Source organism: Haplochromis burtoni, unplaced genomic scaffold (genome assembly GCF_018398535.1).
Source record: "Haplochromis burtoni strain Fernald_Lab_line unplaced genomic scaffold, NCSU_Asbu1 Contig_370, whole genome shotgun sequence".
Taxonomy (NCBI): domain Eukaryota; kingdom Metazoa; phylum Chordata; class Actinopteri; order Cichliformes; family Cichlidae; genus Haplochromis; species Haplochromis burtoni.
This window is the reverse complement of record NW_024582731.1, coordinates 64,555-84,334: the sequence shown is the minus strand read 5'-3', so window position 1 is coordinate 84,334 and position 19,780 is coordinate 64,555. Positions and strand designations below refer to the sequence as shown.

Here is a 19,780-nt window from a genome sequence, read left to right as displayed (position 1 = left end):
ACACACTGATTAATACGGTAAAAGTAAGGCAGGGGCGTCAAATACCCAGAATCAGTTGCCAAATACTCTCCAATCTGGCCCCTGGGACAACTTTTTAAACTGTATTTTCATAAGTTTTATGAGTTTTATTACTGATCAAAAATCTCCCCCGTGACCACTCACCTAAAGTAAATAAAGAATGAAAACACAAATGACACTTTTTTTTTACTGTTATTCAAATTTATCATTTTTGCAGTGGCCTTTACAGGAAAAATACAAAAACAAAAATTCTTTCAACTAACAAAAATGTTCTGTTTTTATAAGTAAAAGACCATCTGTGCCATAAGCTAATGGAACTTTTTCTGTATTAATACATTTGGATGTAAATTTTATACAATTAACATAATTAGTGGAAGTAATTTATGCATTTATTTCTTACGGTTTAAGCCCAAATAGTTGTGCTGAAAAACTTTAGTATTTCTCTGTAATGCAGAAAAACTTAGATGTATTGTGTAATGTGTAGTTAAACTTTTTTGCAATGACAGAAATGACAGTTAAGATCAAATCTGGCTTTATATTTACACAAGGAGTTTGATATCCCTGCCATAACATAAGAGAAAATAAGAAAATTAACATAACGACACGAACTTAAATGATGACTAAAAACTGGTAGTGTGTTAAAGAAATAACATTCAACATAAAAATCCAAAATTTAAATAATTTAATGGGCTTCAAGGAAATATACACATTTTTGATTTACAGAAAAAAACAGAAGAACTGTCAGTTTTACCTGATGAGCTATATAATGAATTCAGAATATATCTTATTTCTTTGATTCAAATATCTCAACAAACCACGTGAATAAAATTAGGCTGTAATGTGAGTTCTCATCTGCGAAAGACAATATCCAACCACGAAATACAGAATCACAGTACACAGCTTGCAAGAGAAAAACGTTTTATGTATTTTATCTTTTAATTACTGTGGCACTTTTCCCTTTTTGTATAAATGCTTGCATTACATAAACTTTTATGAAATTTTAAGCAGGTTTGCACTTATTTTGACGGTCCGGAAGTTTCTTCAGTTTCGGTTTGCGCTGTCTACGGCCTGACCGGGGTAAACAGCCTACATCTGGGAAACGGCTGTTTCCCCCTGGTCGGAGAATATGGGAACAAAATAAAATAAAGCTGTGTGAACACATTTATATACAGTGACAAAACAAAACAAAACAAAACAAAAGATTAATACAATTCTTTCTCGCCAGTTGGAATGTGTGATGTGTGATATACTAAAAAAACCCCACACACAACAACAATGAAAAAAGGATGCCAGAAGTACTGTACTCATTTTTATTTTCAAGCGCTTGAATCGTTACTTGAATATTTCCACTTTATTCCCCGTCATAATAATATATATATTATCAACCTTTCCAACTTAATGTACTCCTTATTTTTTGGTGTTGCTTTTCGCTTGAATGAAGGTGAAATACGCTGATAATAGAAAAAATATTTGATGCTCTTACTTGTGTAAATGAGAGGTAACCTGTAATTAAAAACATAGGTCTGATAAATAAGTGCAGTGCATTAAAACGTTAAAAAAAAACAGGAGGAATTTATTTGGAGTAGATGAACTGAGTACAAATTATTGAGAATTATAGATTACATTATAGATATATAAATAAGGCACCATAAGTCTAGGTTAGAATATGGCTGCCAATAATATTAATAACGCCAATAAATGCTACGGAAGTGAGAACGGGAGTCATATCTCTAGCATACCCTAGAGACCAAAACGCAAATTGCCCGAAAACAACAAAGACGACGAAGAAGAAGATTTTGAAACGTCATTTCCTGTCTTGCGCAAACCAGAGGAACGAAAGTAAACATGGCGGCGGCGGAGAAATCGACGAAGGAGAGACTACTGTCTGTGCTGGATGATTTGGAGGTTTTATCCAGGTAAAATTAAACTTCGTGCGAGCGTTTTCTCGTGTCTCGTGTAAACTGTTTGGTAAGCTATCAGTATTTTATCTGTGAAGAGATAAAATACTCGGAGCCGTGAACTAGCACCCCCAGTTTGTGCTGATTACTAGCAGACATGCCGCTCATTGGCCGAGCCTACGGCTTTTCTGAAAGAAAGATAACGAGCTCTGGGATTTGAAACAACCTGAAACACTGTTCAAATTTTTCTGTTGGAAACTGTTAGCAGTTAGAAGACTCCATTTTATAAAACAAGGTTGTTGAAGAGTTTGTAGGTACTACACTCTACGGCTAATAGTCATTTTCAAAAGGAAATATGTCTGTGAAGGTTCTCATTCATCCAGGTCATCGTAGTCTAAGGAGCTTGGAAAGAAAAGGGTCTGGACTTCTTTGAGACTGGGACTCTCCACCATTTGACCCTTAGAACTGAAGAAGCTTCTCGGATGAGAGGTGAAACGTCTTCAAGCAACTCAAAGAAGTCCAGACACTTTTCTTTCCAAGCTCCTTAGACTTTCAAAAGGAAACTACCACAAAAATGGCCAAAATGACTAATCAGAGAAACAAAGCGAACATAGGCGTACAGAAAACGATCATCAGTATGAGCTTTAAAAAGTAAATAAATATATAAACATAGAAATTTGATTTGTTGGATTGAAATGTGGTTTTTGACCATTTTTAATTGTGTGTGTGTTCATTTCAGGGAGCTGATAGAGATGCTGGCATTGTCCAGGAGTCAGAAAATGCCTCAACCTGGAGAGGACACGCAGGTAACACCCCACTCAGCCTTTAGTCGACACACGGAGATTTAAACAAACTAATGACCATCACAGTGGCTGTCAGACCATGCGTAGTCCTAGGGTTAGTGGTGATCAAAGGCCTTCTAGAAGCAAGTCTCACTATGTGGCAGCTATTCTAAAATGTCTCCAGCTATATATTTGGTCAGTGTTGTGAAACACTGTCCAGTTTGATACTTGTCTGCCACTCGGTTTCTGTATTTTTCCAGTCTCTGGTACTTGATCTTCAAGTTCTTTGTGGATTTGCACAGTCTTTTGTTTTTTGCTGTTTTAAAGTTTTGGTGAGACATGATCACTGATACAGGATCACTGTTTCTTTAAGGACAAAGCTGTGCTTAATTGCTAAGCATAATTTTTTTTTAATTTAAGCATTTAATTTTAATGCTGTCACATTTGAAGATATCTAGTTCCTTCCAACTGATTTTCTGTCATCCATAAATCTTTCATAGCTTTTGAACCTTTTATTGTGTTAGACATGAGTGATTTTAGTTAGTTACACTAACCTGTATGAAGCCTATGAAATAGGAAATCTTTGATAACAGAATGTGTTGATGCTTTATCCATAAGATCCTGGAGCTGTTGGTGCAGAGGGACAAGGAGTTTCAGGAGCTGATGGAGGTGGCCCAGCAGCAGGGGAAGGTTCACCAGGAAATGCAACTGCTGGAGAAGGAGGTGGAGAAGAGAGATAGTGACATCCAGCAGCTCCAGAAACAACTGAAGGAAGCAGAACACATCCTGGTGGGTTTGGCTTGTCTCTTGTTGTATTTTTTTTTTTATCCAGAGCAGGGCAGCGCTGACAGATTGAAATAAACGCTCAAATGTTTTAAGTGTGCTGGTGTAGCTGATACTGTGCTCTTACAGCAGAGGTATTCAGGGTTATAGTGTTGCTATTGTAATGTAAAGGGGCCTATGATTCTCTTCTTTTTCTGATATACCGTGTTACAGATGTTCATATTAAACATGGCCAAGGTTTAAAATAATGAGGCCAGCATACGAATAGTCATAATAAACAGAAACTACATCTTCTTTAAATTCTAATATCATGTGAGAAGTGATAAAGAGGATTGATATATTTCTGTGTATCTGTTTCAGGCCACTGCTGTTTACCAGGCAAAAGAGAAACTGAAATCCATCGAAAGAGCCAGGAAAGGTGAGGGAACACTCCCGACACGTTCTGGTGAAAGCTATGTTTGATGGCTGGTTTTCTCTTTGATGGCTTGCCCATAAATTGACACTGTTTACATGTTTTCTGCAGGAAGCATCTCATCAGAAGAAATCATCAAGTATGCTCACAGAATCAGTGCCAGTAACGCTGTGTGTGCTCCTCTCAACTGGGTGCCAGGTATGTGCCAGGCTTTCTGTATCTCACACTGGGTGTTGGTAAAAGTTCATGTTCAGCTTCATTCACTGTTGTCATACTTGACAGGTGATCCACGCAGACCGTACCCTACCGACCTGGAAATGCGTAGCGGGATGCTTGGTCACATGGCCAACCTGTCCACCAATGGTGTGAACGGTCATCTGCCAGGAGACGCGTTAGCTGCTGGGAGGTTACCAGGTAAGTTCAGCTGAGCACTTAAAGGAAGGAGTACCCATGCCTCCTGGCAAAGAGATTTTAGATGAGGTCAGAGGTTTGTTACGGTGATTTCAAAATGTATCATTTATCAATTTATCATTATCCATCCTTATCCATCCTTTAAAAAGTTAAAGGACATTCAGACTGCATCTACATCAAGCTCTGTAACATAAGAAACTTGGCAAAAAGTACCAGCTTTCAGATACTATATAAGGGAGCTGAGAGAGAGGCTGAGATAAGTAGTGTCAGTCAGTGTTTGGCATTTCACAGAATAACCATTTTTCTCTCGTGTCACCTCAGACGTCCTGACGCCTCATTACCCGTGGCAGTCGTCTGATGTCTCAGTGGGGATGCTGCCCCCTCACCACGGCAATGACTTTGGCCTGGAGCCTCCGGGTCACAACAAGGAGAATGAAGATGATGTAGAGGCCATGTCCACAGATTCCTCCAGCAGCAGTAGTGACTCCGACTAAAAGTGTGTCTCAGAGTCAAGAAATGCTGAGACCTGTGTGTGTGCGTGCGCGCGTGTCTGTTTGTTCGACTTAAAGCTCACCAGCGAGCAACATCTGAGCAGGCATCTTCAGCTTCAGTCATTTATTGTGCCTTTGAGAAATTGATTTTTTAAATGTACCCTTTTTGAATATTAGTGAGTTTATGGTGTTAGTAGGTGGATTATCTTCCCTTTGGACAGAACCAGGCTAACTGGCGTTATTATACAGTTCAGTGAAACTACTGTATAAACTAGAACTAGCAAAAATGAAGAACGTGTCATTCTGGACTCCTACATGAAAGAAGACAGACCAAAGAATATCCTTCAGAAAACAAAGACAATAATTTGCCTTCTTTTGCTCTTTGGTGACACCGTGTGTGTGAGAGACTTGATGTCTAATTTTAGTTGGTCACGGTCAGAATGTTTGCAGTGTAGTATAAGTTGTGTAAATATGCCTGTAAATACTCAGTCTTGTAAATAAATACTTTTTGAATACAATTTTTTTTCTACTCTTTTTGTGTCTGGATTTGTTGTTTTATTATTCATGTTTAGGAACATGAATAACAAAACAACTGTTCCTGAACAGCATTAGATGGAAGTAGATACAGTCAGAGGTCATCTCATCCATTACGATTCAGTACATTTCATGGTGCAAGGTGTTGGCTGTATGTTTTTATTTATCAAATCTTTGAACATCTGAACTGACACGTGCTGGAACACTATTTCTCACTGGAAGTGGAAGTAGAACATAATGCAAAAGAGCAATAAGTACATCAGGGCCATATTGCATTTGACATCACTTTTTTGAGTGGAAAGATAAAGAGATAATAGAGACACAAGCCAGAAATTAGCACTGGGTAGAAAAGGTTTAATTTCTTGTTACATACAAGTGGAACTAATGTCAGAGTGCAACACGGTGCCTACATGTTGTTGTTGTTGTTTTTTTTAAAATGAGCCATGAGATATGACTTTATTTATTCATTTACAAGTTTATACTTGACACTAAGAATTGTATTTATTTAGGTTAAAGGGCGGAAGGAGTCTTTATTTACAGTATGTTGAGGCAATGATAGTGCTGCCTTCAGGAGCTCACTGTAAAACACTATGTTATTGTATACTATGGTTAAAGATTGAAATAAAGATTTGTTTTTGCAGTATGCTATTAAAATTATGTGATGTAGCCTATTTGAGTTTTTGCAGTGTTATGAAAAGGGGAAATAGGCACGAAGTGGATATTTAAAACAAACATTTAGCTACTTTTTAAATGCTCATTTTTATTCTTTAAAGTAAGTACGCATATTTTCAGATATTTGAACACACACCAGCAGTATACTACCCTAACCCTGAGTCCTTCATCCTAAGCATTGTACAATGGTAGTAATAGGGCCAGATTAATAAAAAAAAAAACAATAACAAATTGTGTTCATTTTCAGATTTTGGTGGAAAATTTGACTTTACACTTGAAAAACTATTTTGAGGGGGAAAAGGTGAAATGTGGAGATTGCACATTGTGTTTATGGTTAAAAATAAACAGTTTACTTGTAACATAAATCAATTCTGAAGTACGATTTTACTAGTTCATCTACGCAAGGCACTTTGTAGAGGGCTTTAATCTCTACATTTCGACTTTATTCTCAAAATACTAATTCCTAGTTTTTACAAAAATAGTGTATATATATATATATGTGTGTGTGTGTGTGTGTGTGTGTGTATGTATGTATGTATGTATGTATGTTTATACGTATGTATTTTCTTTTTTTATTTGGCCACAACATTCCTTTCATGGGACTGAACGTTCCGACAGCATTTGAAATTACCAGAGGGGAGGGCGTCTTTGGAATCGCACTACGCGTGCGCGTTCAATCCACTTTGCTGTAGAGGGAGACATGGCGACGTCCCTGATTTGCGGCCGTTTGACGGCTAGCCTGAGAACTTCAGGGGCTAGAAACACTATTAGCTCCGCTTGTAAGGTAAGTGTGTATCCACAACGGAAGACAACGTTTGGGCTTTCATGGAATGTGTCTGTTATGGCACCACACCTTCCCCGAGGGTTAAAAGTTCTACGAATCTGACAGGGTCAAATTTGACATTAGCACAACTCGATTGAGTTTCCGTTATTTTGGCTAACACGCTAACTAGCACATAGTTAGCACGGCCGGCTGTCAAATCTGCAGATTAAGCAGTAAACGGCCAAAGAATCACTGTGCTCTTAGTCTTTTCTGTAGCCGTACACTTCGTGTGGCTGTGAACGGCATTCTTGGTGGAGGATATGCTCAGTGAAGCTCAGTGACCTCCACCGGCAGCTGCTACAGCTTCCATCCCAGCGATTCCTCCCCCATGACATCTGTCCCGCTGGGTCTTCTTGGGAAGTTATCTGGCCAAATCCGCTCAGGCTCGGAAGCATAAACAGCTTTCACTGCAGAGATACGCTGCAAATATACAACGGGTGGAACAGCAAGATAAAATGACGGAAGAGATCTAACCGGGAAGAGCGCGCAATTCAACCGGGAGTCCATTACACCAGGGCCCCCATAAGATAGAGCCTGACCAGCAAAACTCTGAATACTCTACACTGAGCAGAATTACGTTATTTATGTCGTATTGGTGGGAGGCTTTGGGTCTCGACATTCCAGCCTAAACATTGCTGCAGACACCTGACACCACAGGACAAACTCAGTGGTCTCATGGCTGCGCTCTGGCAGTCCGGAGCTGTTTTGGAAGCATGAAGAGGACCTACACAATACAAAACAGCTGGTTTTAGTGTTTTGTCTTATCGGTGGTAAACGTATCAGCATTCTTAACAGAAGTCTTTGTGTCATCTTAGGTGAAAGTTTGAAATGCTTGTAAAACTTACTTTGACACATTCTGTTCAGATAACATCAGCAAAGCTTTACATTTGTTTTACTAAAAAGGTATCTGCAGGTTGTTGAAGCTCTCTAAAAGCACTGCATTCAGTTCTTTTGTCCAAAACTCGGAATGCGCTATTTAGTGACACAATATTAGTATTTTTTCAGCTAAAAAAATTTATAGGATACTGGTTTGAAAGATGGTTGAAAGGTGTAATATAGATCAACGAAAAAGAACGGTGATCTTTAAATTGTTTTATTCTTTTTAGGCTACCTGTCAGGACTCCGTTTGCCTACATTTGTATTCATCAATAGGAATTCTTGAGTTATCCATCTGGAAATGTGATATAATGTATATTTTAATTGCAGTATTGTTCTGGGTTTTCATTTTGGATGGTGTAACAGTGAAATAATACATGTGTTACACATTATGTGGTTGAAAGCGGGACTTTAAAAGTCTTACTTGAGTAGCCAACAAAAAGTCTTCAGTTGCTCCCTTTTTTTTCTGTTCATTATAATCTTGATAGTGTGTGCACACCTATTAGAGTTAATAATGTCTGTTTACACACACTTTTGCTTGTGATATAATTTTATATAGTGTGTAAAGGTAACAGAACAAAGTAATGTTAGTTTGACTAATTGTCTGGTATCTGAAACCTCAAAAACCGCGACAGGTTTAGTTCTTCTTGTTGTGTTTTAGCTAAACACTTACTTCAGTCACAGGTACGCCATACTGGTACCAGGGGGGATGCCTTTTGGCCTTCACAACTGCTTTAATTGTCTGTGGCACAGATTTAACAAGTGGCTGGAAACATTCCTTAGAGATTTTAGTCCATATTGACATGGAGCATCACACAGATGCAGATTTGTCAGCCGCACATTCATGGTGTGAGTCTCTTGTTCCATCACATCCTAACGGTACTCTGTTGGAATGAGATCTGGTGACCGTGGAGGCCATTTGAGTACAGTGAGAGCTATTAAATGATGATCAGTTTGTACTTAAGGCCCCAGAATGTTCCAAGAAAATATTCCCAACACTATTATACCACCTCATTAGCCTCACCTATTGAAACAAGGCAGGATGGAGCCTGTTACGGTCAGCTTTGATGCTATCATCTGAATATCACAGCAAAAATCCAGAATCATCATTCTGTTGACTGCTTTCGGTGAGCTTCACTTCCTGTTCTTATCTGACAGGAGTGGCACCTGGTGTGAGTTTCTGCTGCTTTAGTCTGAGTGGTTATTGGAGCTACTGTTGCCTTCTTGTTAGCTCAAAGCAGCTGACCATTCTCCTATCACCTCTGACATCAACAAGGCACTTTTACCCAGAGAACCGCCACTCACTGGATGTTTTCTTTTTTCAGTAAACCCTAGAGGTGCAGATCAGCAGTTTCTGGTACTCAGACAAAGCCTGTCTGGCAGCAGCAACCACTCCACCGTCACAGTTACTTAAATCGCTTTGTGTCTCTGGTGTGATACTGAGTTTGAACTTTAACAGGTTGTCTTGACCATGCCTATTTGCCTAAATGCTGATTAGATATTTGTGTTAATAAGTAAATATGTGAAGCAGGTGTGCCTAATAAAGCAGCCAGTTGTCTTCTTTTTTTTTTTTTTTTTTTCTTGACCAAAAATAAAAGGTTGGATTTTTCTTTTGGTCCACTGATTTAGTTGAGGAAATAAACGTGATTGTCTAATGCCCAGCTGATATGCTTTGAGTAACACGTTGTTTCACATCCTTGCTGAAGTTTCCAGTGTTGCTTTTGTGGTCCTACGGACTGTGAACGATTCTCTCTTCCTCCAAGGATGGTTATGTTTTGTGTTGTAGGAATTTTATCTCGTGGGTTTAGTGTCTGCGATTTTCACATGTTGCTCTAGCAATATTGAGCAAAAGACAACACAATGATGTGTCTGCTTGTTTTGAGTTAAAAGAGATTGTTTATTTGTAGGTTAGATTGACATTTGAAGATGGTAGATGTACTGGTTTTAAGTTCATTGCTTCCTGTGCTTGTTCTTTCTGTCCCTTCAGGTTCTTGGTGGTTCTTCAGGTCTGTTTGGCGGCCATGTGTCCCAGCCCCAGCCCCCTCACCTGCAGCAGCAGCAGAGGAACCTCTCGCTACATGAGTACATGAGCATCGGCCTGCTGAAAGAGGCCGGCATCTCTGTGCCGGCCGGCATGGTGGCTAACTCCTCAGAGGAGGCGTACGCTGTGGCCAAGCAGATTGGTAAGGCTGAACAAGTCGTTAAAAAACAAATACACTTTCACTGTCCTTTACTCAAGGACAAAAAAACAAAAACTGTAGTTCTGTTATTTAGAACAGTTTAAGTGATTTTTAAAGACAATCTCCAACCTCAGTCAAGATGCACAGCTTCACACTTTAATGGATAAAGAGGCACTGACATTTGAAGATGTTGTATATGCATTTAATTACAGAAGCCTTGAGAAATCCAGCAGGCTAAACTTCAAATGCTTTGATTGTGAACTGACTGTGGCAATATTAACGTTTTAAATAAATCATAATACAACCTTGTCTGTAAGAAGCCAAATTACATTAGTACTGTTTCTATTCCAAACAATCTCATATTGTATAAGCCATCACTTTCACAAACTTGACTTAAGTACAGAAGTCTTACATTTAGAGTCGCTGTAGTTAAACTCTGTTCTGTCAAACTTCAGTCTGGAGACCTTTGAATTTAGCTACCATGTTAAATGCAGTGGGCTTTAGTAGTGTTATGAATGTATTATGAATGTTTTATCTGTTAATGGTCCACCACCAAGCCACTGTTGTGGATTTACTAGTGTTGATTTTCTTTGGTTGGTCTTATATGAGCAAGAAGAGCACTTTAGAGCCAGAGATGGGCAGTAACGCGTTACTTGTAACGCATTACTGTAATCTGATTAATTTTTTCAAGTAACGAGTAAAGTAAGGGATTACTATTGCAAAAAACGGTAATTAGATTACCGTTACTTTCCCGTAGGAACGCTGCGTTACTGCGTTACTAAAACCGTGATTTTTTTGCGAGAATGTCTCACGACAGTGACGTAAGCGAGTGCGCCGTTAGTGACAACAGCTGTGTGCAGATCAACAATGGATCACATATCGATTGTGGGAGAGAGTATGAGCGTGCAGCGTTTAAAGCGTGGAAGTACTGACCTTACTTTGAGTTTGATTCCATAAAAAGTGACAAAAACATTAGCGTCCGTTGTGCGTGGGAAGAAAACTTCTTTTTACAGCGAAAAAAACCCCTAAACAAGCACCGAGTGCGCAACGACGTAATGGGAAATTCACAGAGAAACTCGCGGATTCTTCCACTGACCGCGGCACACCTGCACCAGGGTAAACCTCCGCCTACCCACTCCTGCTTTACAGGTGAAAATAGAGCAACAGGACCGCTGAGTCTTTGACTTTATTTATTTTCTGCTGTGTTTTACTTGCATCTATTTGAAAGAGTGAGTGTAAACACAAAAAATATTTTATTTTATGTGCTGGAATGTGCAGAAAATAGGTTTAAATGTTAAACTAATTTATTCAAGTCAGAGAATGTTGCATATAATTAAATTTTTGCTTGATGCATAAAGTTAAAAGATTAAAACTAATAAAACAAGTTAAAAAAAGAGACTTTTCCATTTGATTACATTTTGTATGATGGATTATGAGAAAAAGTAGAATTGGGCTGAAAGATCTATCGCTTTATCACCTCTTCAGGTTGTAAATCGTGTTTTTAAAAAGTAACTAAGTAACTAAGTAATTAATTACTTTTGAAAATAAGTAATCAGTAAAGTAATGGGATTACTTTTTTGGGGAAGTAATCAGTAATTAGTTACTGATTATTTTTTCAAGTAACTTGACCAACACTGTTTAGAGCTATGTTTGAAATGAAAAACTTTAAAGATGTAAGTGTTAAACATTTTGACCCCATTGCTCTGCATTAGACTTGAAAGCATTTAAAGAGATGGAATGAAAGTTTTGACTTTAACCACGCTATTACTCTCTGACAAACCCAGTGGCGTGACTATCCATTTATGCTGCTAACTCTTTCATCACCCCTCTGGACCTGAATGCCACTTGGAGGCTTTTCTAACATTGTGTGTGTGTGTGTGTGTGTGTGTGTGTGCGTGTGTGTGCGCGTGCGTAAGTGAGTGTAAGAGTGAGACAGACAGAGAAAGACTCTCGCACACCCAGTCTATACATAGCCATCTTCTGCTTCAGTGGTATCAGTTGACACTCAGCGTGCACAATTCTTGGATAGAAAGAAGATGCACCTGTTGGAATCAATACACACCCTGTTTCTTGTTCATTGTAAATAACATGAAAGGAGCTGCATGCCATGTTTTTTTTTCTCCTCATATGTTACTCCTACTTTGCCTGTGTGTGAAGTTATATTCCTCTATCAGTAAGGAGACATGTGATATGATAAGACTTGTTTAGCTAAGCTGGTCCTCTACTGCTTTTTTTTTGGGGGGGGCATATACAGTATGTTGCAAAAGTTTTTATTGACACATGTTCAATCATACATGGAAATACAGTATATAAGCCAAAAAGAAGAAGCTTGAAAGTCAAAATTTGGTATAAAGACCTTTATTCTTCAGCACAGCTTGAACTCTCTTAGGAAGATTGCTTGTCATGTGTTTCAGTAGTCTTCAGGAATTGTTCTCCAGGTTTGTCGAAGGACATTTAAAACTCTTCTTTGCATGTTTTCTGACAAGATGATCCCACACTGATTCAGTAATTTTAAGGTCTGTGCTCTTGGGAGGCCACTGTCTGTTTGTCCATACAGGCATGCTTTCACTGCATTGGCAGTGTGTTTGTGGTCATTGTCATGCTGATAATGAAGCTATTGATAGTCAGATGTTTTTCAGATGTTAATTTGCAGTGGATCAAAATCTGATGGTACTTTTTCATGATTCCACCAATTTGACAAGATCTCCTGCGTCCCTGGATGAAATTCAGCTCCAAAACATGACGAAGCCTCCACTATGTTCTATAGATGGCTGTAGACATTCACTGTTGTATTTTTCCCCTGTATATATTAATGATGATTTCAACCAAATATGTAAAATCTGGACTGATCTCTCCATAAGACCTGCTGCCGCTGATTTTCAGTACAGCTTTTGTCTGATTTTGCTGTATATGTTCTTTAAGAATGACTCCTTGACAGCTACCCCTTTGACTGAGACCATTTCTGAGGAGGCTTGCACGCCCACATTTGTGAATGTACTAACTCAAGAATAAGATGATGTAAAATTTTTAATACGTTAGGTGTATCTGCTAGGAGGCTGCGTGGTTCCACTGGCTCCTGCCATGTCTTCTTTTATCCTCCACTTTTCTAATTTCATCAAAATCTTTAAGAAATTTTACAGACTGCTCTAAAGAGCTTGTTTGGGACAGAGGATGAACTGTGATAGGGTGACTTGGGGGATGGCGGGGTAGGGGTGGGGGGGCGTAGCTCAGTTTAATCAATTTCCTTTTATCTTATACTCGGCCTTGGCCACACCCTATCACAGTTCATCCTCTGTCCCAAACAAGCTCTTTAGAGCAGTCTGTAAAATTTCTTAAAGATTTTGATGAAATTAGAAAAGTGGAGGATAAAAGAAGACGTGGCAGGAGCCAGTGGAACCACGCAGCCTCCTAGCAGATACACCTAACGTATTAAAAATTTTACATCATCTTATTCTTGAGTTAGTACATTCACAAATGTGGGCGTGCAAGCCTCCTCAGAAATGGTCTCAGTCAAAGGGGTAGCTGTCAAGGAGTCATTCTTAAAGAACATATACAGCAAAATCAGACAAAAGCTGTACTGAAAATCAGCGGCAGCAGGTCTTATGGAGAGATCAGTCCAGATTTTACATATTTGGTTGAAATCATCATTAATATATACAGGGGAAAAATACAACAGTGAATGTCTACAGCCATCTATAGAACATAGTGGAGGCTTCGTCATGTTTTGGAGCTGAATTTCATCCAGGGACGCAGGAGATCTTGTCAAATTGGTGGAATCATGAAAAAGTACCATCAGATTTTGATCCACTGCAAATTAACATCTGAAAAACATCTGACTATCAATAGCTTCATTATCAGCATGACAATGACCACAAACACACTGCCAATGCAGTGAAAGCATGCCTGTATGGACAAACAGACAGTGGCCTCCCAAGAGCACAGACCTTAAAATTACTGAATCAGTGTGGGATCATCTTGTCAGAAAACATGCAAAGAAGAGTTTTAAATGTCCTTCGACAAACCTGGAGAACAATTCCTGAAGACTACTGAAACACATGACAAGCAATCTTCCTAAGAGAGTTCAAGCTGTGCTGAAGAATAAAGGTCTTTATACCAAATTTTGACTTTCAAGCTTCTTCTTTTTGGCTTATATACTGTATTTCCATGTATGATTGAACATGTGTCAATAAAAACTTTTGCAACATACTGTATATGCTCCCCCCCAAAAAAAAGCAGTAGAGGACCAGCTTAGCTAAACAAGTCTTATCATATCACATGTCTCCTTACTGATAGAGGAATATAACTTCACACACAGGCAAAGTAGGAGTAACATATGAGGAGAAAAAAAAACATGGCATGCAGCTCCTTTCATGTTATTTACAATGAACAAGAAACAGGGTGTGTATTGATTCCAACAGGTGCATCTTCTTTCTATCCAAGAATTGTGCACGCTGAGTGTCAACTGATACCACTGAAGCAGAAGATGGCTATGTATAGACTGGGTGTGCGAGAGTCTTTCTCTGTCTGTCTCACTCTTACACTCACTTACGCACGCGCACGCGCACACACGCACACACACACACACACACACACACACACAATGTTAGAAAAGCCTCCAAGTGGCATTCAGGTCCAGAGGGGTGATGAAAGAGTTAGCAGCATAAATGGATAGTCACGCCACTGGGTTTGTCAGAGAGTAATAGCGTGGTTAAAGTCAAAACTTTCATTCCATCTCTTTAAATGCTTTCAAGTCTAATGCAGAGCAATGGGGTCAAAATGTTTAACACTTACATCTTTAAAGTTTTTCATTTCAAACATAGCTCTAAACAGTGTTGGTCAAGTTACTTGAAAAAATTAATCAGTAACTAATTACTGATTACTTCCCCAAAAAAGTAATCCCATTACTTTACTGATTACTTATTTTCAAAAGTAATTAATTACTTAGTTACTTAGTTACTTTTTTAAAAACACGATTTACAACCTGAAGAGGTGATAAAGCGATAGATCTTTCAGCCCAATTCTACTTTTTCTGCATAATCCATCATACAAAATGTAATCAAATGGAAAAGTCTCTTTTTTTAACTTGTTTTATTCAGTTTTAATCTTTTAACTTTATGCATCAAGCAAAAATTTAATTATATGCAACATTCTCTGACTTGAATAAATTAGTTTAACATTTAAACCTATTTTCTGCACATTCCAGCACATAAAATAAAATATTTTTGTGTGTTTACACTCACTCTTTCAAATAGATGCAAGTAAAACACAGCAGAAAATAAATAAAGTCAAAGACTCAGCGGTCCTGTTGCTCTATTTTCACCTGTAAAGCAGGAGTGGTAGGCGGAGGTTTACCCTGGTGCAGGTGTGCCGCGGTCAGTGAAGAATCCGCGAGTTTCTCTGTGAATTTCCCATTACGTCGTTGCGCACTCGGTGCTTGCTTTAGGGTTTTTTCGCTGTAAAAAGAAGTTTTCTTCCCACGCACAAGGACGCTAATGTTTTTGTCACTTTTTATGGAATCAAACTCAAAGTAAGGTCAGTACTTCCACGCTTTAAACGCTGCACGCTCATACTCTCTCCCACAATCGATATGTGATCCATTGTTGATCTGCACACAGCTGTTGTCACTAACGGCGCACTCGCTTACGTCACTGTCGTGAGACATTCTCGCAAAAAATCACGGTTTTAGTAACGCAGTAACGCAGCGTTCCTACGGGAAAGTAACGGTAATCTAATTACCGTTTTTGCAATAGTAATCCCTTACTTTACTCGTTACTTGAAAAAAGTAATCAGATTACAGTAATGCGTTACAAGTAACGCGTTACTGCCCATCTCTGGCTCTAAAGTGCTCTTCTTGCTCATATAAGACCAACCAAAGAAAATCAACACTAGTAAATCCACAACAGTGGCTTGGTGGTGGACCATTAACAGATAAAACATTCATAATACATTCATAACACTACTAAAGCCCACTGCATTTAACATGGTAGCTAAATTCAAAGGTCTCCAGACTGAAGTTTGACAGAACAGAGTTTAACTACAGCGACTCTAAATGTAAGACTTCTGTACTTAAGTCAAGTTTGTGAAAGTGATGGCTTATACAATATGAGATTGTTTGGAATAGAAACAGTACTAATGTAATTTGGCTTCTTACAGACAAGGTTGTATTATGATTTATTTAAAACGTTAATATTGCCACAGTCAGTTCACAATCAAAGCATTTGAAGTTTAGCCTGCTGGATTTCTCAAGGCTTCTGTAATTAAATGCATATACAACATCTTCAAATGTCAGTGCCTCTTTATCCATTAAAGTGTGAAGCTGTGCATCTTGACTGAGGTTGGAGATTGTCTTTAAAAATCACTTAAACTGTTCTAAATAACAGAACTACAGTTTTTGTTTTTTTGTCCTTGAGTAAAGGACAGTGAAAGTGTATTTGTTTTTTAACGACTTGTTCAGCCTTACCAATCTGCTTGGCCACAGCGTACGCCTCCTCTGAGGAGTTAGCCACCATGCCGGCCGGCACAGAGATGCCGGCCTCTTTCAGCAGGCCGATGCTCATGTACTCATGTAGCGAGAGGTTCCTCTGCTGCTGCTGCAGGTGAGGGGGCTGGGGCTGGGACACATGGCCGCCAAACAGACCTGAAGAACCACCAAGAACCTGAAGGGACAGAAAGAACAAGCACAGGAAGCAATGAACTTAAAACCAGTACATCTACCATCTTCAAATGTCAATCTAACCTACAAATAAACAATCTCTTTTAACTCAAAACAAGCAGACACATCATTGTGTTGTCTTTTGCTCAATATTGCTAGAGCAACATGTGAAAATCGCAGACACTAAACCCACGAGATAAAATTCCTACAACACAAAACATAACCATCCTTGGAGGAAGAGAGAATCGTTCACAGTCCGTAGGACCACAAAAGCAACACTGGAAACTTCAGCAAGGATGTGAAACAACGTGTTACTCAAAGCATATCAGCTGGGCATTAGACAATCACGTTTATTTCCTCAACTAAATCAGTGGACCAAAAGAAAAATCCAACCTTTTATTTTTGGTCAAGAAAAAAAAAAAAAAAAAAAAGAAGACAACTGGCTGCTTTATTAGGCACACCTGCTTCACATATTTACTTATTAACACAAATATCTAATCAGCATTTAGGCAAATAGGCATGGTCAAGACAACCTGTTAAAGTTCAAACTCAGTATCACACCAGAGACACAAAGCGATTTAAGTAACTGTGACGGTGGAGTGGTTGCTGCTGCCAGACAGGCTTTGTCTGAGTACCAGAAACTGCTGATCTGCACCTCTAGGGTTTACTGAAAAAAGAAAACATCCAGTGAGTGGCGGTTCTCTGGGTAAAAGTGCCTTGTTGATGTCAGAGGTGATAGGAGAATGGTCAGCTGCTTTGAGCTAACAAGAAGGCAACAGTAGCTCCAATAACCACTCAGACTAAAGCAGCAGAAACTCACACCAGGTGCCACTCCTGTCAGATAAGAACAGGAAGTGAAGCTCACCGAAAGCAGTCAACAGAATGATGATTCTGGATTTTTGCTGTGATATTCAGATGATAGCATCAAAGCTGACCGTAACAGGCTCCATCCTGCCTTGTTTCAATAGGTGAGGCTAATGAGGTGGTATAATAGTGTTGGGAATATTTTCTTGGAACATTCTGGGGCCTTAAGTACAAACTGATCATCATTTAATAGCTCTCACTGTACTCAAATGGCCTCCACGGTCACCAGATCTCATTCCAACAGAGTACCGTGAGGATGTGATGGAACAAGAGACTCACACCATGAATGTGCGGCTGACAAATCTGCATCTGTGTGATGCTCCATGTCAATATGGACTAAAATCTCTAAGGAATGTTTCCAGCCACTTGTTAAATCTGTGCCACAGACAATTAAAGCAGTTGTGAAGGCCAAAAGGCATCCCCCCTGGTACCAGTATGGCGTACCTGTGACTGAAGTAAGTGTTTAGCTAAAACACAACAAGAAGAACTAAACCTGTCGCGGTTTTTGAGGTTTCAGATACCAGACAATTAGTCAAACTAACATTACTTTGTTCTGTTACCTTTACACACTATATAAAATTATATCACAAGCAAAAGTGTGTGTAAACAGATATTATTAACTCTAATAGGTGTGCACACACTATCAAGATTATAATGAACAGAAAAAAAAGGGAGCAACTGAAGACTTTTTGTTGGCTACTCAAGTAAGACTTTTAAAGTCCCGCTTTCAACCACATAATGTGTAACACATGTATTATTTCACTGTTACACCATCCAAAATGAAAACCCAGAACAATACTGCAATTAAAATATACATTATATCACATTTCCAGATGGATAACTCAAGAATTCCTATTGATGAATACAAATGTAGGCAAACGGAGTCCTGACAGGTAGCCTAAAAAGAATAAAACAATTTAAAGATCACCGTTCTTTTTCGTTGATCTATATTACACCTTTCAACCATCTTTCAAACCAGTATCCTATAAATTTTTTTAGCTGAAAAAATACTAATATTGTGTCACTAAATAGCGCATTCCGAGTTTTGGACAAAAGAACTGAATGCAGTGCTTTTAGAGAGCTTCAACAACCTGCAGATACCTTTTTAGTAAAACAAATGTAAAGCTTTGCTGATGTTATCTGAACAGAATGTGTCAAAGTAAGTTTTACAAGCATTTCAAACTTTCACCTAAGATGACACAAAGACTTCTGTTAAGAATGCTGATACGTTTACCACCGATAAGACAAAACACTAAAACCAGCTGTTTTGTATTGTGTAGGTCCTCTTCATGCTTCCAAAACAGCTCCGGACTGCCAGAGCGCAGCCATGAGACCACTGAGTTTGTCCTGTGGTGTCAGGTGTCTGCAGCAATGTTTAGGCTGGAATGTCGAGACCCAAAGCCTCCCACCAATACGACATAAATAACGTAATTCTGCTCAGTGTAGAGTATTCAGAGTTTTGCTGGTCAGGCTCTATCTTATGGGGGCCCTGGTGTAATGGACTCCCGGTTGAATTGCGCGCTCTTCCCGGTTAGATCTCTTCCGTCATTTTATCTTGCTGTTCCACCCGTTGTATATTTGCAGCGTATCTCTGCAGTGAAAGCTGTTTATGCTTCCGAGCCTGAGCGGATTTGGCCAGATAACTTCCCAAGAAGACCCAGCGGGACAGATGTCATGGGGGAGGAATCGCTGGGATGGAAGCTGTAGCAGCTGCCGGTGGAGGTCACTGAGCTTCACTGAGCATATCCTCCACCAAGAATGCCGTTCACAGCCACACGAAGTGTACGGCTACAGAAAAGACTAAGAGCACAGTGATTCTTTGGCCGTTTACTGCTTAATCTGCAGATTTGACAGCCGGCCGTGCTAACTATGTGCTAGTTAGCGTGTTAGCCAAAATAACGGAAACTCAATCGAGTTGTGCTAATGTCAAATTTGACCCTGTCAGATTCGTAGAACTTTTAACCCTCGGGGAAGGTGTGGTGCCATAACAGACACATTCCATGAAAGCCCAAACGTTGTCTTCCGTTGTGGATACACACTTACCTTACAAGCGGAGCTAATAGTGTTTCTAGCCCCTGAAGTTCTCAGGCTAGCCGTCAAACGGCCGCAAATCAGGGACGTCGCCATGTCTCCCTCTACAGCAAAGTGGATTGAACGCGCACGCGTAGTGCGATTCCAAAGACGCCCTCCCCTCTGGTAATTTCAAATGCTGTCGGAACGTTCAGTCCCATGAAAGGAATGTTGTGGCCAAATAAAAAAAGAAAATACATACGTATAAACATACATACATACATACATACATCACCACACACACACACACACACACACACACAATATATATATATATATACACTATTTTTGTAAAAACTAGGAATTATCTTTTT

At 39.2% G+C, this 19,780-nt stretch overlaps 3 protein-coding genes across 3 annotated transcripts in view; 2 read left to right on the top strand and 1 right to left on the bottom strand.

The window, feature by feature from the left end:
* Window positions 1-67: 67 nt before the first annotated feature.
* On the top strand, window positions 68-5,313 carry med4 (mediator complex subunit 4). The gene is made up of 7 exons (XM_005943427.3): window positions 68-1,934; window positions 2,656-2,722; window positions 3,317-3,487; window positions 3,842-3,899; window positions 4,005-4,091; window positions 4,176-4,307; window positions 4,626-5,313. Exons 1-7 carry the CDS (start codon window positions 1,864-1,866, stop codon window positions 4,796-4,798), a joined length of 759 nt encoding a protein of 252 aa, XP_005943489.1. The 5' UTR covers window positions 68-1,863; the 3' UTR covers window positions 4,799-5,313.
* A 1,340-nt stretch (window positions 5,314-6,653) lies between these two features.
* The window catches only part of sucla2 (succinate-CoA ligase ADP-forming subunit beta), a 33,003-nt gene continuing 19,876 nt past the window's right edge, over window positions 6,654-19,780 (top strand). The window contains exons 1-2 of the mRNA XM_005943426.2: window positions 6,654-6,785; window positions 9,688-9,883. Coding sequence (XP_005943488.1) covers window positions 6,702-6,785; window positions 9,688-9,883 — 280 coding nt within the window. The 5' untranslated portion in view covers window positions 6,654-6,701. The remainder of the gene's footprint in view (window positions 6,786-9,687; window positions 9,884-19,780) is intronic.
* LOC121815920 (succinate--CoA ligase [ADP-forming] subunit beta, mitochondrial-like) lies at window positions 15,670-19,573 on the bottom strand. Its single transcript, XM_042228949.1, has 2 exons — window positions 19,440-19,573; window positions 15,670-16,536 (listed from the first exon to the last, which is right to left on the bottom strand). Exons 1-2 carry the CDS (start codon window positions 19,521-19,523, stop codon window positions 16,240-16,242), a joined length of 381 nt encoding a protein of 126 aa, XP_042084883.1. The 5' UTR covers window positions 19,524-19,573; the 3' UTR covers window positions 15,670-16,239.